Below are 26,196 nucleotides of genomic sequence, written 5' to 3' on the forward strand. Positions count from 1 at the left end.
GAGAGATAAATCAAACTCCCACCTCAACCCCCGCATTAAACTCCCAAAACATCCCGATCATCAAACCCCCAAAACCCACCCCTCCCACACAAAAGGGAACAATGTCATCGACCGCCGCCCTCCCAAAAAAAAACACTCCTACCCCGCACAACTGCGGAGGAGCCGGTGTCACCAGTGTAGAGGCGGCCGCATCGGGAGCAGCGGACACAACAGGCGACCCCGGAAGATTCACAGGTGAAGTGTGGCCTCACCTGGAAGGATGTTTGGACAACGGAGAGAGTTCGGCCGTCCGGCCCTTTCACTGTGACACCCCGAACTCCACATCAAATCTGTCCAAACGAACCTGGGTGAACTTTAATGACCAATAAATATAATTCCTCGCTGCGATCAGCTGTCAGAATGATCCCCTGACTCTGAGAGGAAGGGGTATCTATGGTCAACACTGTCAGGGTGTTGAGTTTACCAGGAGACAAAGACTGCAGGGACGAGAGGTTTTCTGTTGACTAATACACTGTGTGTGGACCCCGCTGGCAATTCTGGTGTTGTGACCCGAATCGAGACAAACACCACGCTGCCCACTCCAACAACAACACGGCACAGCCGGACACATAACAGCGGACTTTACATCCCACAACACTGGATTCAGTGATGAAACTCGTCATTAATGTTGTTGTCCCACTGAAAAGTCCATTAAGGTGCTTTTAAATGCCAGCGCTCCCCCACAGGTGACGTCCACAGCTCCTCCCACTACGGGCCTGACGTCACACCTGGGCTCCCCACACCGGGATCTACCCTCACGTGCGCGGTGTCTTACGTCACACGCGCTGCTGTGCTCGAGCTTTCAACAGAGGATTCAGGAGCTGCGCTATTCCCATTGGTGCGAAGCGATGTCAATCACTGGTTACAACCAGTCGCGGAGGCGGACAGGCCGAGTGGGCGTTACCCCGCTGAGTCCGTCTCCCGCTCAAGCGCCGACAGCCTCCTCAGAGCGGAGAATACCTCAAAGTAAATGTCCGCTTTCTGATTTATTTCTATTTCCCTACGAGGGAAGTTGGGGCGTTTGTGAAGCGTCTCCTGCGGCCGGCGTCTGATGTATTGCTAAGAGGTAGAAGGAGACCGCTCGGCCCGTCGGTTTGATGCCGGATCCCCGGGGAGGGTGGGAGACGAGGTATTTTATTGACAGTATGAAGATGGTGAGAGAGGGGGCGGACAGGATGTTTGTCCCGGTGGGGACAGGAGGGGCTCATCTGTGGAAATGTCTGAGCCCACGGTGGTGTCGAGCAGAGGGATTCACCACATTGGGGGGCAAACACCGGCAGACTGTTGCCCTGCAAGCGGGGCCAGTGGTCCGGGCAAAGTGACAATTATTTGTGCTTTGTTAAGATTGTACCTGGAATATGGTGTAAAATCCTGCTCCCCATACTAACACGGGTTATACAGACCAAAGAACAAACTGCCGGAGGAACTCAGTGGGTCGGGCAGCATCTGTGGAAGAAAATGGACCGTCAACATTTCGGGCCGAGACCCTCCCTCTGGACTGAGAGTGGACGGGAAATAGTCAGAGAAAAGAGGTGAGGGGTGAGGATGGGGCAAGAGCTCGGGAGTGAGAGGTGGATCCAGGTGAGGGGGAGGTGAGAAGGTGGAAATAGTATCGGGGGTGGGAGGTGAGTGTTGGACACGGGGCTGCAGAAGATGGAAATTAATTCCATGATCGAGGAAATGGGGATCGGGCAGAAACGTGTCTGAGGTGGGAGAGCTGTGAATGTGAAATAATGTGGGAAATGAGGCCGATGGGTCGAGCAGCGTGTGAGGGGCGAGGAACAGTCACCGGGTCACGTGGGAGACCCACCACCGTCACGTGATCCTGTTTTACCGCGGATTGGCGGCATCTGCGGGTTTGTATCCGAGGCCCCGCCCCCTCCGTGATGACGTAATATGCACACTGCGCATGCTCACATTCCCGGGACGGGCGGTGATTCTTTGTCTTTGCTGAAGCGGGTCTGGAGCGGCGGATTGTCGGCGGGATCCGGATCGGCAGAGGGTCCTCGCCCCCCTCGGGCGGGGAGCCGGGGGGTCGGATTATTCTCAGCGGAGCGAGACCGACAAGATCCATGCGGTGAGTACTGAGTCCGGTCCCGAGCGATGCTGGGCAGTGAGTCCCGGTAACTTCCCCGAACTCGCGGTCTCACCCCCTTCCTGGACAAAACCCATCGAGGTCGATCCGTGTTGTGAGATCTTCACTCCGAAGATATTTTGTGAAGTATTTTGCCTCATGGAATTATTTCTGAAATCAGTGTTTGTTACCTGGAACTACCAGAGGATTTATTTAATGCAGAATGAGGAAGGATAAAGACAGTCACTACAATTTTAGTTTCAAAGTTACCAAATGGCCGCTGTGTTAATATTTGTCAGACGGAGACTCTCAGTGTTTAAAATTGAGTCTGTTATTTCCTGTTTTGGTCATGTTTGGAGAGGCAGTTTCCCTGTTGCCAGGAACAGCCACAGGATCTGCAGGGAGTGGTGCACATTTTTATCGCTCTCTGGTCACTTCCTCTCATTGAGAGTTAGCGGCCTTGGGAGCAGATGGAACAGACTGATAGTGGGGTGGGGAGGATGTTGTGAGCATTGACTGTATCGACTGTATTAACCCTGTTTTGGAATGAAGAGAAAACTGATGAATGTGGGACTTAAATTTGTGCAACTTTGTTCAGGCCGTTACAAACGTCTTGTAATCAGTCAATAGTTGTGCATCATTTAAAGTAAAAAGAGAAAATGCTGGAACCGTTCAGCAGATCGGGCAGCATCTTGGACAGTCCCAGTTCTGACACTGGGTCTTCCACAGTTTTCTTTCCACAAATCTAATCTGATGAAACGAGTTTCCAGCACTATTATTTCAGTTTTATATTAAAAGCCTTTTATTCCTGTTGGCCTACAAAGGTAAAGGCAAACATTACAATTTCAGTTTCAACGTTATAAAATAGCAGTTGAGTTAATTTTATATTAAGTCACTTTACAGGACAATGTCAGGGTAGCAGTCCGTCACCTGAAGTTTAATTGAAGTTGGATAATCCAACAAGACAATTATCTGAAAGACAAGAGTAAATCGATAGGAGAGTGATTTCAAAAGAAAATTTCGCATTTTTGGAATGGTCGAATCAAGGTCCTACCGTTAATCCCATGGGAATGTTGTGGAATGGCCTGCAGCAGCAGTTCAGGCAAGGAATCCCACCAACATCCCAGAGCTGAAACAGTGTTGTCAGGCGGAATGGCCTAAACTTCTTCCGAGCCGATGTGCAGGAATATCTACAGTTATCGGAAGCATTTGGCTAAAGTTATTGCTATATGGGGTAGTGGGGGGTCACACCAATTATTGAAAACCAAGGTTCACAGACTTATTTTTAACAAGTACATGTAATATCGAATCCTGTTAATCTTGTCATAACGAGACTCAGTGCGTTTGAAATTGACTCCATTGTTTACATTTTTCGGTCATTTTCAGAGGGCCGCTTTCCGTATTGCCAGGATAACATCCCATGTGACCGGCAAGGAGCGGTAAACATTTTTATCGCTCCCTGATCACCGTTGCTCAGTGAGAGTTAGTGGCCTCAGGAGCAGATGTAACAGACTGATAAAGGGGTGGGGAGGAAGTTGTGAGCATTGACCGTGTGTACAGAATAATTCCTGTGTTGGAATGAAGAGAAAACTAATGATGATCCCTTTTTCCATCTGCTCATTCCCCATGCATCTTGTTTAAACTCTGTCCGGCCTGTATCCCCTCACCTCAATGATATATATCAACCATCTTGTTCAACATCTGTCCAGTCTGTATCCCATCTCCTCAATGATATATACCAACCATCTTGTTCAACATCTGTCCAGTCTGTATCCGATCACCTCAATGATATATATCAACCATCTTGTTCAACCTCTGTCCAGTTTGTATCCCACCACCTCAATGATATATATATCAACCATCTTGTTCAACCTCTGTCCAACCTGTATCCCATCACCTCAATGATATATATCAACCATCTTGTTCAACCTCTGTCCAGTCTGTATCCCCTCACCTCAATGATATATCTCAACCATCTTGTTCAACCTCTGTCCAGTCTGTATCCCACCACCTCAATGATATATATCAACCAACTTGTTCAACCTCTGTCCAGGCTGTATCCCCTCACTTCAATGATATTTGTCAATTTCTGGCCAGTCTGTATCGCATCAATAAGTACATTTTTTTAGTTTCAACGTTACATAATGGCGAAGTGTTAATCTTGACAGCATTCAAAGTGAGTCTGTTATTTCTTTTTTTTGGTCTTTTTTGGAGAGCCACTTTCTCTGTTGCCAGGGTAACAACCCATGTGACTTGCAGGGAGAGGTTCTCAATTTTATCACTCTCTGGTCACGGTACCTCAGTGAGTGACAGCGGCCTCGGGAGCAGATGTAACAGACTGATAGTGGGGTGAGGAAAATGGTGTGAACATTGACAGTATGGACTGTATTATTCCTGTGTTGGAATGCAGACAAAACTAATGAATGTGGGCATTACATTTGTGCAGCTTTGTTCAGGCCATCACAAACGTCTTGCAGTCAGTTAATAGTTGTACATCATTTAAAGTAAAAAAAGCGAAAAAGCTGGAAACGTTCAGCAGACCGGGCAGCATCTTGGACAGTCCCAGTTCTGATACTGCGTCTTCCACAGTTTCTGTTTCCACACATCCTATCTGATGAAACAAGTTTCCAGTAATACTATTTCAATTTTGTATCAAAAGCATTTTATTCCTGTTATCCTACAGGAAATATGATGGCCAATTGTGCTGGGCAAAACCTCATTTAACAATAAGTTAATGATAAATTGAGTTCAGTTTAGCGGCTGAAGACAGTGTGAAATGTAGGCCCGTAACTGGTGACTCACACCCAGGTTTTCCAGCCCGATCATTGGTCCAGTCAGATGACCATCAGGTTCCCCTTCTGCCATAGGTTGATGGAGTGTTTTTGAACTCTGATTGGCCGAAACACTACATCATATTACCGGAGCAAGGAGTCCTGGGAGAGTTGCTGTTTGGGCTGTAATCTTTGGAAACTCCGGCCTATGGAGCTCTCAGTATTTGAGATTTGGCCAAGGTCAGTACTTATACAGATGGGACACGCTATTCCTCCTTCCAAATGAATCAGAAGTCTCGAGTATTTGGACATTAGTTGTGGGTGTATCCCAGAATACACCACTTGCTGTGAGATGTGTGGACGATGTGCGAGGCTTCTGGCGTCGGTAAGTGACAGGTTCAGCCGTGTGACCCTGTGAGGTTGGGTCATGGGATATCATCATTTTAGATCCAAGTAAAATGGACCCGAGGATCAACCTGCCCAGGTTTATGAGGTGTTGAACGAGTATTTCTGGTCTGGGGGTTCAGTCTTCAAACCGTGTATGGAAATTCCCCCTCACTGTCACCTGTCTGTCAGGCAGTGGAAATCTAACGGATTTTGATGATGGATGTCTGCGGTAAAAACTTAAAATGTTTGAAGTCATTCTAACGAAATGTGTGAACCTGAATCGTCAAATTTGTTCCTCTCCCCACAGCTGTTCCTTACCTGCTGAATGTTTCTGGTAATTCCAGTTTTGTTTTTATTACATTCACCCTGGAATGGTTTAAATTTCCTGAAATGGGCCTGATTTAACCTGGGAATGGAAATGGCTCATTCTGTGATAGGAGAACTGTAAAGAAACCACAACTTTTCCCACTAAGTTATCCTGGTACCAATTTGCCTGTTATTTCTGGGAATGTGTTCAGTGCAGTTGTTGCTAACAAGGTTCACATGAATAATCTGAGGAATGATCGGAGGAGCATTTGATGAGTCTGGACGTGCTCAGTGAAGTTCAGACGGTGGGAGTGGTGTGGGGAGATGAAGTAAACCTACTGAATGCTGAAACGCCTCGATACAGTGGACATGGAGAGTCTGCAATCTGAGAGCACAGTCTCAGAGTAAAGACGCTTCCCTAAATATTGAGATGAGAAAAATCTCTTCAGCCAAAGGATGGCTGCTGTGTGGAAATTGTTGCCATAGAGTGTTGTTGAGGCTGCGATTTGCATATATTTATGGCAGATTTAAATATGTTCTTGATTGATCAGTAGCTTCAGAGTTAAAGGATGAAGGCAGGAATATGGTGGTGGAACAAAACATGGTTTAATAGTGGAGCAGACTCGTTGGACCAAATCATCTAATTCTCCTCCTACACCTTGTGTCTGACCATAACTGAACGATGTGTCCTTCGTATTCCATATCAGGCTTTGTGAAGTGCAAGGGACAATTTCAGATTTGTTCATTGAGATCGTTATATTTGTCTTCAACATTTAAACTTTGTTAAGCGGATATATTTTGCTCTCCTTTGTATTGGTAATGTGCTTTATTATCTGTCTGGTTGAAGTTAGACCGGCGGTGAGAGGTTTATTGGAAGAAAAACCCACAACTGGAAGCAAACCACGGCTGAAAACGAGAGAACAGCAACAAGTGAACCAGCCCGAGGACTGAGAGCACCGACCAGAGAGAACCCTTCTGACTCGGAGTTCACATTTATTCAGTTGGGAGAAAGTCTGGTGAGTCTCATTTACTCAAACACTGGTCCTTTAGACATTACATACCTGTACAAAGGAATGTAGGAAACAGTTGGAGTGAGACTGAATTTGCTCAGAAGTACCAGTTATGCCTCTGTCAGACCCCGTTACAATCACTCTAGGTGTCGTAATGTGCTGTCAGCAGCACAGCTCTTTAAAGCCACTCACTTTACCTCATTTCAAGGTCTTGCATTTTCTGAAGTTGTTTTTGGTCAGTTCTGAGTGGAGAGAGTGATTTGTTTATACTTAATATCTTTCAAAAAATGTAACTGCTTGGATTTACTTGCTGCAAACTTACTACCTATACCCTTTAAATTCTCAACCCAATAATTGAATGTCACTAAGCATTGGACTCGAGTTAAGAAACAGCCCGTCACCGTCATCCTCTGCTTCTTACCAATCATCTATTTCCAGACTCTGGGGCTCTGTAACAAACTCAATTGTTAACAGCAAGATTAGACAGTAACTAATACAAAAGATGTGTTGCTTCCTGAAAGAACACATATCCTGTCTGATCCAAAGGGAAAGATCCTCCGTTGTTTACAACTTGATTTGACCCGGCACCCATCATCCCCGGTCAAGCTGTGTTAGCTAACCCACACGACCCACGCTAACCCACACAAAGCATGTTCCTGCTGATGGGTGAGTACAGAACTAGAGGCCACCGTTTAAGAATAAGGGGTAGGCCATTTAGAACTGAGATGCGGAAAAACTTTTTCACCCAGAGAGTAGTGGATATGTGGAATGCTCTGCCCCAGAAGGCAGTGGAGGCCAAGTCTCTGAATGCATTCAAGAGAGAGTTAAATAGAGCTCTTATAGAGAGCGGGGTCAAGGGATATGGGGAGATGGCAGGAACGGTGTACTGATTGTGTATGATCAGCTATGATCATAGTGAATGGCGGTGCTGGATAGAAGGGCCGAATGGCCAACTGCACTTATTGTCTATTGACCCCAATCTCCTTCCACCCCGCCGATAGGCCCACATCGTTTCCATCGTTCACCCCACTATCGCACATGTGGACAGATCCCTTTCACCAACATCCACCCTCTCAGCTTGGGTGTCATAACTAACTGATCATACATTCCCGGCTCGGGCGCAAAAATAAAATGAAATTAAAAACAGGAGACCCCGGACCCCCCAGATGCCTAGCTACGTCCCAGCCCTTACCCACTTCAACCGACATTCGAATTACACAAACCTGAGATCAGCCCCTCACTCACCGCCGCCCGAGCAGGAGAACCACCGGCATCCGCTGGGTTCGGCACTGTGCTCTGATCTGCAGGACGTCCCCGCAGCGCCACCTGTGGCAGGACGTCAGAGGGACAGCAGAGAGTGTTCAGGTGTCGGTTCATTCTCTGTGACATCCTCCAAACATCACATCAACATCCAACCGACTCTGGGCGAACTTTAACGACCAAGAGATATAATCCCTGTCAGAGATCAGCTGTCTGAATGATTCGTTCACTGTCGGGGTGTTTAGATTGCCGGGAGACAAGGACTGCAGGGACGAGAGGTCTTCTGTTAACTAATACTAATCAGTGTTTCCCCACTGGCAATTCCGGTTTACAGTAGTAAAACTGTTGTTTATGAAAATACTAAACAACGAGACACTGCACTGACTGATCAGATCACCCTGGAAACTCTTCTTCAGAAACATTCTGAGTTTTGTGACCCAACTCAAGAGAAACACCTACTCTACGGACAACATGGCAGAGCAGGGCACCTGGCAAGGGACTTTACTTCACACAGCATCGGATTCAGTGATGGAACCCGTTAAGTACCTTCGTTCTCCTCCTGAAATCATTAAAACCTCCACTAACTTGCCTCACCCACACGTGACGTCACTCTGGCGCCCCCACATAAAACCATAAAACATTGGAGCAGAGTTAGGCTACTTGCCATCTGACGTCACGTGCGCGGTTCCTTACGTCTGGGGGTTTCTTTCTCACTCACCGGTATTCTCACCAAGTTTGGAAATTCCCACTCACAGTTGCCTGTCTGTGAGTATCTGGAAATTAAAGAAACACTCAAGATGCTGGAGGCCTGAAAACAAGTCAGAAATTGTTCAAAGCCATTCCAACACTGACCTGAACAATTATCTTTCCACACATGATCTTTATCTGTTGAGTGTTTATTTCATTTGTAGCTTTTTAATATATTGTCTTAGAATGTAGTAAAAGTGAGTACTTAGAAAGTACTAAAAGTCTCATGGGAATTGGAGATGTGTGTAGCTGGGGACTGGGCTGCAAACTATCAGATGGAATTTAATATTGATAAGTGTGGGGTGTTGCACGTTGGCAGGACAGACCAGGTTTTGACTTACACAGTGACTGTTAGGGGCTGTGAAGTGTGATGAAACAAATTGACATGGGAATACAGATCCACAATTACTTGCAGGTAGCTCCAGACTCGTAAAGAGAGCTTTGGGCATATATTGACATTTATAACTCACGCAGGCTATTGTGAAGAGAGGCTGGGATATTAATACCAAAGTGGTAAAAGACACCGTGAATCCAAATATGCAGAATTGTGTTCAGTTCTCGTCATCTACTTGGAGGAAAGATACCAATAAGCGTGAAAGAGTGCCGGGAAAATTACATGGGCGTTGCTGGTATTTCAGGAAAAAATTATCAAACTTGATTCCCTCGAATACAGGAGAATGAAGGGAAATGCTAGCATGGTTCCAACTTTTTTATGCTATTTGTCCCTACAATCAACTGAGAGGTCCATGGAACCCAGGTTGTTTACCCCTGCTAGAGCTATACTAAAGTATGATGGTATAAATAGGGTGAATGCAAGTAAGCTTTTGCCCCTCAGGTTGGGTGATGTCATGGATTTAGGGCAAAATGTGAAATATTTAAGGGTAATCTGAGGGCTAACTACTTCACAGAGGGTGGTGCGAATGCGGGAACAGCTCCCAGCAGAAGTGAGAAATGAAGGTTCAATTGTAGTACTTAACAGATGTTTAGGGAGATCCATGGATGAGAAGGTATGGAGGGCTATTGTCTGTGTGCAGGGGGATGGGACCACACCGAACATGACACAGACTGGATCAGCTAACAGTCCTGTGTCTGTGCAAAAAGATACTCCCTGTCTATTCCATCAATATCTTTCATAATCTTATAAACCTCTATCAGATCTCCCCCCAGACCACACCGCTCCAAGGAGAACAACCCAAGATTTCCACTAAAAAATGGATTTTGTTTGAATCCATTCTGACGAAAGGTCGGGAAACCGAATTGTTAACTTTGCTCCTCTCCCCACGGCAGTTCCTTACTTGCTGTGTGATTCTTTAATTCCACTTTCTCGTCATTACACTCACCATGGAACACGTTAAATCTGCTGGAAATGGCTCAGGGCACCAGCTCTCGTTTTGTGATAGTAGAACAGTGAAGAAATCAGAGCTTTTCCCCAGTGCACTATCCTGGTATCAATTGTCCTGTTATTCCTGGAGATATGATCAGTACAGCTGTTGCTAACAAGGTTCCTAAGATAAAGCTGAGGGATAATAAAATTCATGCATGAGGAACATTTGATGGCCCTGGCCTGTGCCCAGTGGAATTCAGAGGGATGGTGGTTGGGGGTGGGGGACGGCGTTGGGGGTGATTATTTACACCAACTGAATACCAACAAGCCTGGATATAATAGGAAAGGAGAGGACGTCTCGATTAGACAGAGAGTCTGTGATCAGAGAGTGCAGCCTGAGGATAAAAATAAACTCCACTGTAAATTGAGAGGGGAGAAATTACTTTTGCCAGATATTGGTTGATCTGTGGAATTTGATGCCACAGAAAGTGATGGAGGCTATCGTTGGGTACATTTATGTTTTGCATTGCTAAATAGGTCGCGTATTATAGCAGGGAAGCAAAAATACGGTTTGGAAAAATAATCGTCTATGATTGATTATGGAGCGGACTAGAATGACCGAATCACCTAATTCTAACCCTATGTATTATGACTTGTATCTTATACCATGACTGAGCAATGACTTCTTTGTATCCCATCACGACCAAGAGAAAATCACCAGTTTCTTGAAATTCAAGCAACACATACAAAATGCTGGAGGAACTCATCAGGCCAGGCAGCATCTATGGAAGAGAGTCGATTCGACATACAGTTGCTGCCTGGCCTGACGTGTTTCTCCACTATTGTGTGTGTTCCTTTGTATCGCATCTCAGGTTTTGTAAAGTGTGAGGGACAGTTCCAGATTTCTTCACTCGGATCATTATTTATGCGTTCAAGATTTAAATTTCAGTTTAATGCTCGGTTCTCCTTTGTATTGTTAACGTGTTCCAACATCTCTCTGGTTAAAGTTAGACCTGCGGCGAGAGATTTATTTGAAGAAAAGTCCACAACGGGAAGCAAACCACGACTGAAAGCAAGGGAACAACAACAAGTGAACCAGCCTGAGGACTGAGAGCATCAACTGGAGAGAACCCATCTGACTCAGAGTTTCCATTGATTCAGTCAGGAGAAAGTTTGGTGAGTCTCATTTACTCTAACACTGGTCCTTTGGACATTAAGTTTCTGTACCAAGGAAGGTAGGAAATAACTGGCGTGGGACTGAATAACTGAAGAAGTGCCAGTTACGCCAGTTGCAATCACTCCAGATTTGCTCATTTCTGTCAGCATCCCAGCTCCGTGAAGAAACGCAAATTCCCTAACATTGTTTGCTCATTTCATCTCTTATCGGCTCTGCTGCTTCCTTGCTTGGCGGTGTTAGGTCGCAATAATCTCAAAATGCGTTGACTATTTCCTCCCTTTATAAGACGCCGCAGTGCTTCATGTTGTAGTGGCTGCAGAAATGTGGAATTACCATGAACTACAGCAACATGTCATTGACTCCTCTCTCTATTGCAAGCTGCAATGATACACTTGCCCTCGAGTATATCATCGTGCAAGCCTCTGCTGAGAGCAAACCCTCTTGAAGCCAAATGTCCCAGCACCACATTTCATTCAGTCCTAACTAGCAAATGCCAACCAATAATTTACATTTACATACCCTGTCGTCATCAAGTACTTTTCTACTAATAAATTTTCAGAACCTATGAATCTGTGATTAAGTAGAAATAGATTTTGCAATGTTCCCATTTGATCTTGTGCCAAAGCATGGGTTATACCTGTACATAAGTTGAATAAATATCCTTGCGGCCAGCACTGCTATAGCTTCCGAAGTCGGTTTATAGTCAGTCATATCGGGATAGGAAGCAGGTGTTGGGCAAGATGATGGAGGAGTTGATATTAAGGTAGATGCAATGTTCAGAGAGACTGTGGAAGGATTGGCTGTGGACAGGGCATCATGTAGTGAAAAGGAGCAACAGTTTCCCCTCCCCCTCACTCCACCTCTCACCCTTCTATTGTTTTGCCGGTGTTAATCGCGGGAGTCAGCAAATCTTTCTGCACACTGACCAGTGAAAGTAAAACCTTGATTCCATTCAGAGCCCAGTTTCTTTATAAAGAAACTGGCGGGGCGGTGACCTGGCCAGCACGGTGCGGGAGCGAGGGCCGTGCTCCCCGTTCCCTGTTACTGACTCTACAGTCTACCGCGCGCAACAGCTCACCGCCCCGCCCACTGCCCACGTGCGCCCTCTCGTGAAGCATCGTCACCCTCGCGCTGTCGGGCTGACGTTGAGACGATTTAAAAATGCTGCGCGTGCCCGGTATCTCTCGTGAAGCGCTGTGAAATTCACTTATCCCTCATTGGTGACAGCAAGTGCCAATTTAGCATACCAACCAATGGGGATATGCGTTTCATCATTAAGGGGTTCCCTCCATAGACCCCACTATGTGTTTCCTAACAAAACTCCCGGGAATGAGCCAACAAGCTCGTTTTTTTAACGCTGCTCTTTCTCGCCAAGGAGTTGGCAGAGCTGTAAGGGCAACGATTGAAGTGGGAGAACTGGGGGTTTATCTCTTCTGAAGTGGCGAGGTTGAAGAAGGCTTCACTATATTTATAGCGGACACCGGTAAAGTGTTAACCTGCAAGTGCGGTGTTGAGTGATTTTGAGAACAAGTCACGATCTTTCTGTATGACACAATGAGTTGGAGGGAACCGGTGGCTGCCTTTTGTTTGAGGTGTCTGGGTTTAAACAACGGAGTAAACAGACCCACCTCGTGCCAGCAGGCTGTCCCGATGTGTGTTGTGGGGACAGATGCTTGGAACATGGTTTCTTCCTGTCTGCATTAGCGATTTATCTGAGGGACAAAATGCAACACTTACAAGTCTGATATTGACTGAAAACATTTATATTTATTATTGTATATTGTTTATGATACAATCATTGTCCAATTTATGTTCAAATTCAATAGTCAGTCAACCATACGTGAAAGCCGATGAATACAGTGAAATAAAACAGCATTACTGCACAACACGTTGCCTTGTTGGAAACTGCCTATCCAAGATTCCACAAGGTCAGGCTCATTGACTGATAGTATTATCTAGCCATCGTCACCTCTGTTGTCCTCTCCTTCCTTTACCTTCTATTTTACCCAACATGGAATACTGTCTTCTCTTGATGTGACCAAATTATCTGAGTTTCTCATAAAGCAGAGCAGATGTCCAGGTATCCCCATTTCCTTAAGGATTTGCTGTCGTTTATTATGGTCCACACTGTTGAAGGCTTTAGAGTAGTAAATAAAACACAGATAAATACTTTTCTGGAAGTCTCTTGATTTCTCCATTATCCAGCATGGGTTTGCAATTTGCTCTCGGGTGCCTCTGCCTCTTCTAAAACCAGCTTGTACATCTGGCAGTTCGGGTTCCATATATTGCTGGAGTATTGCTTGCACGATCTTTAGAATTACCTTTCTAGCTTATGAAAATGTTCGGTAATTTGAACAATCCTTTACATTTCCCTTCTTGGGTATGGGGATAAAGACAGATCTTAATCCAGCTTAAAGGTCATTGTTGTTGCTATTTTTTCCCCAGATCTGCTGGAAAATTGTATGCAACACATTTACAGCATCACCTTTTAGAGTTTTAAACAATTCAACTGGACTCCTGTCACATCCTGCAGCCTTATTATTGGCAATGTTTTCTATGGCCCATTCGACTTCACTTTCCAGAATGCCTGGCTCTAGATCGATGAGGGAGTGATTGCAGGTGGCTTCGCTGTTGGATCTTTCTGCAATTCTTCTGTGTGTTCCTACCAACTCCCTTTGATGTCCTTTGCTTCTGTAAGGTCTTTTCCTACGCTCATTTTACATGAAATGTTCCTTTGATTTCCCTAAGATTCAGCAAAAGATCTCGTGTTTCTTTTTCCAATTCTGTTGGCTTCTTCAGCTTCAGTGCATCGCTCCTTTAAGAAAGTTTCCTTATATTTCCTTGCTATCTTCTTGAACTTTGTGTTCAGTTGGAGGTCTTTGTTCCAATCTCCATTTGCTCCCTGGAATGTAGGAGAGTGAGCAGTGACCTTACAAACATGGTTTATATTATGAAGGGCAGAGTAACTGACTCACTCCTTTATTTGTGTAATTCAGGTCATTGCCAGCAGGTGGAGCTTTCTGCCACCCAGACGGCAGACAAGAAGACGACAATCAACCAACCTCAGTCAGACTCAGAATGGACACAGGTATGCTCACTGAGCTCATTCTCATTAAAACTCTGTCCTTATGGTGCACGTGTAGTCAAATTATCAATAGTTCAGAGGGATAAACTTGGGCGATAACGGGGCAGAAAGAAAGTGCCATCAAACGGGGTCATTGTTCCACCTGGTAAAGCGACTTTGAGCACTGGAACAATTTACCAGCTCCAGCGCAGCGACCTAACAACGGGAATGGTCGAATCACTCCGCTCATCAGGCAAATCTTCACCTGAGAGAAAGGAGAAGAAGCCCCTGAATAAGGTGGGAGTGGGTAACACTCAGACAGGAATACAACAGCGGGCAATGTAACAGTCGAGGGAACAGACAGAATTTCCGTCAGCATTTGGTACACCTGATGTGGGAAATGCCTCCGACAGCCGTTGAGAGAAACAGAAGTTGTTTTCTGTTTGGAAGGGCAATGGTGAATTCTCCCCAGATTAACGGGTTGTTGCACAATGGAGGTGAGGGGAGTTTCCGGTGTCTGTTTTCTGTGGCCGAGTTAAAGAACGTTATATTGAGGGTGGACGGGCTGGGTGCAGGAGATAGTGAACAAGAGAAATTGTACACAGGGAATCGGGGGGGGGGGGCTACTGAAGCAATGAAATGTCCTTGGCGAATAGGATTAAAGTAAAACAAAATAATAAGTGGAGAGGACACCGTACAAAATGCTGGAGGAACCCAGCTGGTCAGGAAGCACCTATAGAGGAAAAATAACCTTCAACGTTTCGGGCTGAGAATCTGTAAATTGATTTCAAAGTCGTCCTGGGTACATAAAATGGAGTCAGCACTAGAGGAGCGTTGTTCTGGCTGAAGGTCTGTGACCAGTCGTGTCCGCAAGGATCACTGTTTCGCCATGCGTCGTGTGTGTGAATCAAATAGGTTAATCATATGATATACTGGGTAGACTTATTCGTTGATTTACAGAGTTGGAGGAGTTGAATAAATTTGGGACTGTTGTCAAAGTGTTCAGCATCCAGTTAGAAATAGGAACAGAGAGTCACCAAGTACAGATAATTCAGGCAAATGTGAGAAGTTGCATTTTGAGAGGTCAAATTCGTGAGCAATGTGCACAGTGAATGTTGGGACAGATAATAAGATTGATGTACTGTGGGGTCTTGTGATGGGTATGCACAGCTCCCGGAAGGTGGCAACACAAATGGTAGTGTGCTAACAATGAGTTGAGGTATTTGTTAAAGTTAGACTGTAACAGGATACACGTTGGTTAAGAGACAATTTCAGTATTGTGCACAAATCGAGAATGATGTGGAGGGTCTGTAGAGGGTGCAGACGAGTTTCACCACAAAAACCTGAGGTAACAGGTTTGTTTAGATGGTAAAGTTTAAAGGGGATTTAGGATGCATGTTTTCCACAGAGAGTGATCGGTGTCTGGAATGAGCTGCCGAGGGAGGGACTGCAAACAGATACTCAGCATCATCTGAGAGGCGTTTGAACTCATGAGCAGGCCGGGAACGGAGGGATATTGATCATGTTCCTGAAGATGGGATTGGTTTAAATTGGCATTGTGTCTGCAAACGCATGGTACATCTATTATTTTATGTTCTATGACCGACTACAGATCTGAACTCCGCCATCTCCGCTTTCCTGTCAAATTGTGAGGATCACCAACTGTTCCAGTTGACGAGATTCTACATGGAGCGTCTGGAGCAGGCGATTGAGGAGGGTGTGGAGGGAGTCGGTTTCATGTTAATGGGCGAGGATCACTTCACTGGGCCAGAGTATCACGTAAGTGGAATGGACATACACTGAGTGTAGATTCTACCGAATCAATCACAGACCAACAGAACCGGTGTAACGACACCTCTGGGCAGTGAAAATCCTGTAATGCTTGTGGTCAACATCAAGAAAAGTGTTTTCATCTGCGAAAACCTGGAACTTTTATTAACCAATACAAGCCTCTCTCCAGTTTTCTGATCACATTCATTTATAGACAGATTAGGATACAGGCAATGATTGAGAGGTGAATTTAGTGATGTGACACTTGACGGACATTGCAAGTGGACAGAGAACCACTCTACACCACTCAGTCTGACATCACATCATGTTCCCAGAGTTCGACCTTAGTGGCCATTCACCAATCTGTGTTCTTCTCATGACCCACAGGTTTCCCACAAATCAAATATATAGTGACATATTTCGCAGCTCATTCTCAGTCTACCTTCAACCCCATTTTCAACTCAGGCAACACTGACTCGTCTCTCATTTGAACTGCTGACTCTTATTTTGATCAATATCCCAACATGCCTCATGTTTCTGTTACCTTCTGTTCCTTGTGACTTCCAATTTGAGTTTGTAATTACCACAGCATATACTGTTAACATGGGAAGTGCAACGTTAGTGCCACTGAAAATATTCCAAACATCTACAGCTAACATAGAATTACAAAGAAACAGCTTTCCAATGGTCCTCGTGCTACTGGAGTGCATTCACCTATTGCCACCCAGAATGAATATTAGTGAAGAGCCAGACACCATACTGAACACGACATTCCACGTGAGGCAGCTGACAATTTCAGTCCATACTTCTTACTCAACATTACCACCAGTTGGCTTTGGTCTGTCACACATGCACAATAGTCCTGAGTTTGCTGGCTGCTCCTCACTGCCAGTTTCCAGCTGTTGGCTGGCACTGGACCCCTCATGGAGCCTGGCAGTGAAGTGTGAAGCTGCTGCGGTTCACCAGGGATTACCCTGGCGAAAATCAACGTAACCCGGCCATAGTATCACCTAGTCATAGTCATCAAACCCTACAGTACAGCAACAGGCTCTTCTGCCCATCTAGTCCACACCGACCTATTATCTGCTTAGTCCCATTGATCTGAACCCGGATTGGTGACGTCCATAACTCCCCCATTGAATGAACTTATCCAAACTGATCATAAATAATCAACTCGAATGTACATCGACTAATTAAGATGGCAGCACGTTCCGCGCTCTTCAGCAACCTCTGAGTGAACAAGTTCCCCCTCCTATTGCCTTTCACCTGTCATCATTACCCTATGATCTCTAATTCCAGTCCCACCCAACCTCAGTAATAAATGCATTTTCGCAATAACTCTCTGTATACCTTTTATAAACGTGTATATCTCTGTCACATCTCTCATGGTCCTCCTACACTTTATTGAATAATGTCCTAACCTATTCACACTTTCTCTATATCTCAGATCCTCAACTCCTGGTAACAATCTGTATTTTATTCTGCATTCGTTCAATCTTATTGATATCATTCCGGGAGGTAGATGTACACATTGCTTCAAATTAGCCTCTGCAACATCAACTTCGACATAATATTCCAACTTCTGTATTCAATATTTTGATTTATGAAGCCCCATGTCCAAAAAGCTTTACAACGTCATCTACCTTCGACAACACTTTCAAGAAATTTTGGATCTGTATCACTTTGCAGGATCTCATCACACTTCCTACTCTTGTCATTGGTACCAACGTGGACCAAGACCTGCTCATCCTGCCCTTAGGGAAGTTTCAGAGTCGATATGAGATATCACTGACCTTGGCAAGACACCATCCAAAAATCCTGTTCTCGTAAATAGAATCTCCAGTCTGTTCTCCTGACCATTGAATTCCCCCTGTCAGTGCAGATCAGCACTTCTCATCCCTTCTGAGTCACAAAGCCAAACTCAGAGTCAGAGGCATAATCACCGTGGCTTTCCTCTGTGAGACTATACCCCGAAACAGAAATCCGTATACCAGTTACAAGGAGTTTCCTGTAATGGCTGCCTGTTCCCTTCCCCCTCCTGACAGTCACCCAGTTTCCTGTGTTCTGCGCCTTGGGTATAGCTCCCTCCCTGTAAAGTCTGTCAGTCAACCTCTCAGTCTCCCGAGTGATCCCAGGTTTATCCAGCTCCAGCTCCAATTCCTCAGCACAGTCTGTAAGAAGCTGCAGCTGGATGAAATTCCCGGAGGTGCAGTTGTCAGGGACACTGGAGGTCTCCCTGACTTGCCGCACCCTGTAGGAAGAGCATCCCACTAGGCTGCCTGGCATTCCCACTGTTCTAACAGTGAAACAGAGAAGGGAAATATTACCCAAGATCTACCCAAGCCTCCGCCTCTCCTCACTGAACCCTCTCTGACACAAAGCCTCAATAACCTACTCTATCTCTGGCTCACTCACACTATGTCTGCTCCTTTTAAACATTGCCAAGTGGATAAGTACCCCGTAATCTGTGGCGTTCAGAAAGTCATCACTGGCCACGCTAACTTCTTTTAAATTTCCTGCTACGAACAATTGCTGTCAGTGATCTGTGACGAGCAGAATGTGTTGGGTCAGTCCATGTTCAGGGTAGATTTGAACCCATCCCTCCACTCCTCAATATATTCCCCATTGTTCATTACAGAGCGTGACTGACCTCGCGGAGAAGGGAAACCGAGCGGGCGCTTCCAAACTCCTCCTGGATCTGGTGATGGAGAAGGGCTCCGGGGCCCGGAGGGTGATGTGGGAATCTTTTGTGAAACTACATCACCATTTACCGAAGCTGAGCAGAATATTGAATGAAATACGGGAACGTGGTAGGGTGAACAATACACTGTGTGTTACAGATGTCAATGCTGATGAATTTACAGTATTACACAGAACAGACTTCATGCAGGTTAATCTGTTTGAATAGGTGACGGCCAGTTCACCTACATGGACACTGAGCGGGGTTTATATGAAGTGCCCGCGCATTTGAAAGGTAAGTGATGGACTGGAAAGCTCAAAGCCTTTATTTCACTCTGAGAGTCTGAATACGTCTCTTTAGAGGCCTGTTTCGAGACTGTCAGAGTCTGGGAGACAGGTTTTTGTTGTTATTTTACACTGAGAGTCTGAATACGTCTGTTTAGAGATGGTCAGAGTCTGGGAGACAGGTTTTTGTTGTTATTTCACTCTGAGAGTCTGAATACGTCTCTTTAGAGGCCTGTTTCGAGACTGTCAGAGTCTGGGAGACAGGTTTTTGTTGTTATTTCACACTGAGAGTCTGAATACCTGTCTGTAGAGGCCTGTTTAGAGATGGTCAGAGTCTGGGAGACAGGTTTTTGCTGTTATTTTACACTGAGAGTCTGAATACGTCTCTTTAGAGGCCTGTTTAGAGACTGTCAGAGTCTGGGAGATGGGTTTTTGTTGCTGTGGCTGGAGGACAGGAAGCAATTTGCATTTGTCACAACACCCGGCACCTTCCCAGTCTCGGGATCGGCACCTAGAGGCCTCTATGAGTTTGATAAACAGACATTCCCGTCGGCCTCTGTCCTGTTGCAATCACTGTACCTACCTCTCCACCTATCTTTGTATCATCCGCAAACTTTGCCACAAATACATTTATTCCATCATCTAAATAATCGACAAACAATCTGAAAAGCAGCGGTCCCAATACTGATCCCTGAGGAACACCACCAGTCACTGGCAGCCAATCAGAAAAAGGCCCCTTTTATTCCCGCTCGCTGCCTGCTGCCTGTCAGCAATTCCGCATCACGTGCCAGTATCTTTCCTGTGACATCATAGATTTTTATCTGCTTAAGCAGGTTCGTGTGCGGCACCTTATCAAATGCTTTCAGAAAATCCAAGTAAATGGCATCCACTGACTCTCCTTTGTCCAGCCTGCTTCTTACATCCACCGTGAAATCTAACAGAACTATTGCTAACTTATTTTGTCATTAGTCTCAAAGTACCTCGAAACCTCAACCTTAATTAAAGACTCCAACTCTTTCCAATCGCCGAGTTTTAGCTATCTGGCCTATAATTTTCCTTCTTTTGCCTTTCCCCCTTTTAAAGAGTAGAGTGACAATAGCAATCTTCCAGTCCTCCGGGACCATGCCCGAATCAAGTGATTCTTCAAAGATCATGACCAATCCATCGGTCATCCCTTCAGCAACCTCTCTCGGATCTCTGGGATGTAGTCCATCTGGCCCAGGTGACTTTGCACCTTAAGAGCGTTCAGTATGCCAAGAATTTTTTTCTTTTGAAATAGCAATGGCACTCACTCCTACTGCCTGTCACTCGCAGACCACTGCACGCTGAGTATCTTCCATAGTGACGATATATGCAAAGTACACATTAAGTTATTCTGACATTTGTTTGTCCACTATTACTATCTCACCAACATCATTTTCCAGTGTTCCAGTATCAACTCTCACCCCCCTTTTACTCTTCATATAACTGAAAAATTGTTTATTATCCTGCTTTATATTATTGGCTTTTCTGTCCTCACATTTCATCTTTTCCCTTCTTATCGCTTTTTTAGTTGCCTTTTGTTGGATTTTAAAAGTTTTCTATTCATCCAACTTTCCCTCACTTTTGTTATCTTGCATGGCCTTTCCTCGGCTTTTATGCAATCTTTAACTTCCTTTGTCAACCATGGTTGCCTACACGTGTCACTTGAGAACTTCTTCCTCTGTGGGCCGTATCCATCCTGCAACTTGTGACCTATTCCCAGAAGCTTCAGCCATCTCCGCTAGTATCCTTCTCCAATCTACCTGGGAAAGCTTCTCTCTCGTGCCTCTGTAATTTGCTTTATTCCATTGCGATCATCTCCGCTAGTATCCTTCTCCAATCTACCTGGGAAATCTTCTCTCTCGTGCCTCTGTAATTCGCTTTATTCCATTGCGATCATCTCCGCTAGTATCCTTCTCCAATCTACCTGGGAAATCTTCTCTCTTGTGCCTCTGTAATTCGCTTTATTCCATTGCGACCATCTCCGCTAGTATCCTTCTCCAATCTACCTGGGAAAGCTTCTCTCTCGTGCCTCTGTAATACGCTTTATTCCATTGCGATCATCTCCGCTAGTATCCTTCTCCAATCTACCTGGGAAAGCTTCTCTCTCGTGCCTCTGTAATTCGCATTATTCCATTGCGATACTGATACTGTAAATTATGCTTCTCCCTCTCAAACTGTATTATGAATTCACTCATATTATGATCACTACCTCTTAATGGTTCTTTTACATTAAGCTCCCTCATAAGATCAGGGCTATTACACAACACCCAATCAAAGATAGCCTTTCACTGAGTCGTCTCAAGCACAAGCTGCTCTAAAACACTATCTTGTGGGAATTCAATAAATTCCCTCTCTTGCGATCTGACTCCTGACGTTTGTTTGATTTTCTTATTCCCCGTGCACATTGAAGTCCTTCATTACAACTGTGTCTTTAGCTTTAACACACGCCTTTTCCAACTCCCTTTGCAATCTCAACCCCATACATTCGCTATTTTCAGGCCAATATAGGGTCCCTATAAAGCTTTTTTTTTTAACTTTTACAATTTCCTATCTCCACCCACAAAGCTTCAACATTCTCTAAGCCTATGTCACCTCTTTCTACAGATGTGATTCCACCTCGAACCAGCACAGCCACATCACCAATGCCTATGCCTTCCTGCCTGTCCTTTCCATAAGACGTTTATCCTTTAACGTTAAGCTCCCAGCTATGGTCTTCTTTCAGCCGCGACTCAGTGATGCCCACAACATCATACCGACCAATCTCTAATTGCGACAAAAGTTCGTCCACCTTATTCTGAATGTTGTGCGCATTTAAATACAATGCGTTTAGTCCTGCATCTCTGCCCTTTTGAATGTTGTCGATGTGGTACAATTTAACAGTTTGCTCTGTCTGTATTTGAACCCAGTCATTGGCTTGTCCTTCCTCACATTCATGTTAAACCCATCATCTACTTGTAAAACTGCTGGTTCATCCACAGCTCTATCGTCCTAGTTCCAGTCCCCCGGCCAAAACACTCCCAACAGCTCCAGTAAATCTGCCCGCAAGAATATTGGTCCTCATCGTCCTAGTTCCAGTTCCCCGGCCAAAACACTCCCAACAGCTCCAGTAAATCTGCCCGCAAGAATATTGGTCCTCATCATCCTAGTTCCAGTCCCCCGGCCAAAACACTCCCAACAGCTCCAGTAAATCTGCCCGCAAGAATATTGGTCCTCATCGTCCTAGTTCCAGTCCCCCGGCCAAAACACTCCCAACAGCTCCAGTAAATCTGCCCGCAAGAATATTGGTCCTCATCGTCCTAGTTCCAGTCCCCCGGCCAAAACACTCCCAACAGCTCCAGTAAATCTGCCCGGAAGAATATTGGTCCTCATCGGATTCACGTGTAACCCGTGCCTTTTGTACAGGTCCTGCCTACCCAGGAAGTGGTCCCAATTATCCAGAAATCTGAATTCCTGCCCCCTGCTCCAAATGCTCTGCCACACATTTCTCTGCCACCTCATTCTATTCCTATTGCCACTGTCGGGTGGCACAGGCAGCAATCCTGAGATCACTACTTTTGAGGTCCTGTTCCTCAGCTTTTTTCCTAACCCCCTGTGTTCGGTTTTCCAGACCTCCTCCCTTTGCTTTTCCTATGTCGTTGTTACCAATGTTTGTCATGACTTCTGGCTACTCAACCTCCCTTCTCAGGATATTGTGGACGCGTCCAGAAACATTTCGGACAATGGCACCTGAGAGGCAAAGTACCATCGGTGTCCACAGAATCGGCTACCTGCCCTCTTGACTTTAGTGTTCCCTATTCCCGCTGCCATCCTCTTCGGCTTCCTGCTCTTCCACACATCACTGGGGAATTGCCTGAGTTCATGGACCAGCTCCTCGGAGAATAAGAGACTGTAGACCAGTGCGGGGTGTGTTACATCGTGACTGGCTCAGCGTGGAAAATTCCTTTTCTGTGGCTCAGTACTGACAGCTTCATCCTAAAGGACTGTCAAGAACATGGGGTCCATTGTGAGAAAAGTAAAAGTCAGTAGAACAAGTAAATGCCCCCCCCCCACTGTTACCCTCTGCAGGGTTGCACAGTTCAGCAGAAGCTGAGCAGTGAAAGCAGTGAAACCACCCGCTCCACACAACACTCTCCTCTCCAGAATCACGTGTGCACTTGGTGCTCGCTGGAACACCGGGGAATCTGCAAACTACCAACAGAGGGGAGAGTGGAGCCTTTAACAGCGGATCTGAATCAGAGCAGAAATGTTTCTGGGCCATCGTCCATTTTCAGACACTCTAATCTCTGATCACCCGATTTCACACAAACAGTGTCTTTCACAGGTATTTTTTTATTAAAGAAAATATGTTGTGAGCTCCATGTTCATCAGATCAGGCATTGACAACCTATTTCTGTCCGTCATAAGATGTTCGAAGGAAACACATGGAGACTCTGCGGACACAAACTGAAACACTGAGAGTGAACACGATCCTGATGAGGGAGAAGGTGAAGGTTTTCCAGCTGGTTGATCGATACGCTGAGCTCACGGTCATTTCTACTGTTCGAGATCGGAGACTGGTGGAACATGAGCTGCTGGCAAGAGGCAGAGACCACGAGGAGTGGAGAGAAAAATATCTCCGTGGTAAGCTGGAAAAAATCTGGACTGATCAGTTATTCAAGAAGAGCTTTGTTCAAAAATTGAAAAGATCTGTCTTTAGAAACAAATCTGGGATGTCTGCAGCAGTGGCCGGAGTCCCAGGGATTGGGAAAACAACAATGGTACAAAAGATTGTTTATGACTGGGCCACGGGGAAGATATACCAACAATTCCAGTTTGTCTTCAGTTTCAAATTCCGGGATTTAAACTCCATTAACTGCAGAATAAACCTGAAAGAACTGATTCTGCATCAGTATCCTTACTTTGGGAATATTCTGGGAAAAGTCTGGAAACACACAGAGGGACTGCTGTTCATATTTGACGGATTGGATGAATTCAAGGACAAAATTAACTTTGTTGATGGTCGGAGAGACACAGAATCACAGTACACAGATCCTGAATTCAAGTGCAACGTGTCTGACATTGTGTATAGTTTAATCCAGGGCAAGCTGCTCCCAGGGTGTTCAGTGCTGGTGACAACCCGTCCCACTGCGTTACATTTATTGGAAAAGGCAGACATCAGTGTCTGGGCTGAAATCCTGGGATTTGTTGGTGAAGAACGGAAGGAATATTTCATCAGGTATTTTGAAGATCGGACGGTGGCAGAAGCTGTTTTCAAACACGTGAAGGAGAACGAGATCCTGTACACCATGAGCTACAACCCCTCCTACTGCTGGATCCTCACTCTGGCACTGGGCCCCTTCTTCACACAAAGAGTCAGGGACCCACAGCGAGTTCCCAAAACCATCACCCAACTGTACTCCTACTATATTTACAACATCCTGAAAAACCACGGCCGTGAGATTGAGAGCCCCCGTGATGTGTTACTCAGGGTTGGTCAGATGGCCTACAGAGGCGTGTCTGAGAAGAAGATTGTGTTTACACATGGAGATTTGATCAACTACAATCTGCAACCTTCCCAGTTCCTGTCCGGATTCCTGATGGAGCTTTTGGAGAGAGAGGATTCTGCCCAGAGTGTGGTGTACACATTCCCACACCTCACCATCCAAGAGTTTGTAGCTGCAGTCGCACAATTCCTGAATCCACATCCCGGGGATATCGTGAAGTTCCTCACCAAAGCCCACAACACGACAGATGGGCAATTTGAGGTATTTCTCCGTTTTGTTGCTGGTCTCTCCTCCCCAATGACAGCTCGGGGCCTGGAGGAGTTTCTGGGTCCATTTCCTCATCAAACAACCTGCCGGGTGATTGACTGGGTGAAGGAGGAGGTTAAACGCCAGAGTGGGAACACATGGAGTGAAGCTGGTAAGAGGAGCCTCCTGAACACATTGCACTACCTGTTTGAGTCTCAGAATCGTGGCCTAGTTCAGGCCACACTGGGATCTGTGGAAACACTTTCATTCAGTGGAATGACACTGACCCCGATTGACTGCGCGGTCCTGTCTCATGTCATCGGACTCTGTGATACAATAAAACACCTCGACCTGGAGAAATGCCACATTCAGTATGAAGGAATCCAACGGCTGGGACCCGGGCTGCACAAGTGCCAGGAGTTGAGGTAACTTGATTTATCTCTCACTCTGAACTGTGAAACTGTTCCATTGTGTTGTTTCAATGGAAAGGAATTTCGGTAAATTTGTAGTAAATCAGATTGTGAAGAATTATGACAAATGCCCAGGGGATCGGTCAGTAATTCCCCAAGGACAGGAGGGTTCTTTGGTTCCTTGTGAAGGGATGTTGGAGACTTCATCAGATCAGTGAACAACGACCATTGGTTTAATGGTAGTAAATCACAGGAATGGCCGTGTTTCTCGCTGCCTGTGACCTGTCCATTGACAATGTTCCTTCTCACTGTTACTGACACCCAGACCGACACTGACTGCAGCAGGTGGGTCAGAGATTCACTCCCCCTTCCCGGTGAGGGACAAGAGACTGTCAGCAGACTGTCCCAGTGAGAAGGAAAGAAATACCATTGTGAGATTGTCCTCCCCTGCCCTTCCCCGTGTGTGACTTTGCTCACTTCCAGATACGCAAAGAGCGAGGGCGCATCTCCTCTGGGGCTCTGTTCCGACCCAACACACACATACAAAAAATTTCTGCATCCTCTCGTCTTGTAGGATTATCGTTTACCCTTGGAATCCTCCGTGGGACCTCTCATCCCAATCCCCCTTCCATTCTTTGGAATCTTGCACACACCCCCATTCCTCCTGTAGGCTCTCTATTACTCTTTCCTCATCCTCCTGTGGGATATCTTTTCCACACAACCCACACACCCCCCCCCCCACGCCTTCCTGTAAGATCTCTTCTCCCCATCCCCCTTTCATCCTGTGGAATCTCTCTTCCCCATCCCCCTTCCCCGTGTGGGATCTCTCTTCCCCATCCCCTTCCTCCTGTGTGATCCCTTCCTCCTTTGGGTTCTCTCTTCCCCATCCCTCTTCCTCCTATGGGATCTCACTTCCCCATCCCCTTCCTCCTTTGTGATCTCTCTTTCCCATCCCCATTTCGCCTGTGGGAACTCTCCTCCCCATAGAATCATAAAATCATAGACCACTACAGCACAGAAAACAAGCCATTCAGTCCTTCTAGTCTGTACCAAAACCTTATTCCGCTAGTCCCATTGACCTGCACCCAGTCCATAACCCTCCAGTCCTCTCCCATCCATGTATCTATCCAATTTATTCTT

At 45.8% G+C, this 26,196-nt stretch overlaps 1 protein-coding gene across 2 annotated transcripts in view; it reads left to right on the top strand.

The window, feature by feature from the left end:
• Positions 1 to 1,959: 1,959 nt before the first annotated feature.
• LOC140723446 (NACHT, LRR and PYD domains-containing protein 3-like) overlaps positions 1,960 to 26,196 on the top strand; it is a 46,311-nt gene continuing 22,074 nt past the window's right edge. Inside the window, exons 1-8 of one of the 2 annotated variants that reach the window (XM_073038024.1) lie at positions 1,960 to 2,116; positions 6,425 to 6,593; positions 10,926 to 11,094; positions 14,092 to 14,183; positions 15,772 to 15,938; positions 18,568 to 18,739; positions 18,838 to 18,903; positions 23,322 to 25,071. In XM_073038024.1, coding sequence (XP_072894125.1) covers positions 14,174 to 14,183; positions 15,772 to 15,938; positions 18,568 to 18,739; positions 18,838 to 18,903; positions 23,322 to 25,071 — 2,165 coding nt within the window. In that variant the 5' untranslated portion in view covers positions 1,960 to 2,116; positions 6,425 to 6,593; positions 10,926 to 11,094; positions 14,092 to 14,173. The remainder of the gene's footprint in view (positions 2,117 to 6,424; positions 6,594 to 10,925; positions 11,095 to 14,091; positions 14,184 to 15,771; positions 15,939 to 18,567; positions 18,740 to 18,837; positions 18,904 to 23,321; positions 25,072 to 26,196) is intronic. The other variant, XM_073038022.1, reaches the window with a different exon arrangement.

The sequence above is a fragment of the Hemitrygon akajei genome, unplaced genomic scaffold (genome assembly GCF_048418815.1).
Source record: "Hemitrygon akajei unplaced genomic scaffold, sHemAka1.3 Scf000113, whole genome shotgun sequence".
NCBI classification, from domain to species: Eukaryota; Metazoa; Chordata; class Chondrichthyes; order Myliobatiformes; family Dasyatidae; genus Hemitrygon; species Hemitrygon akajei.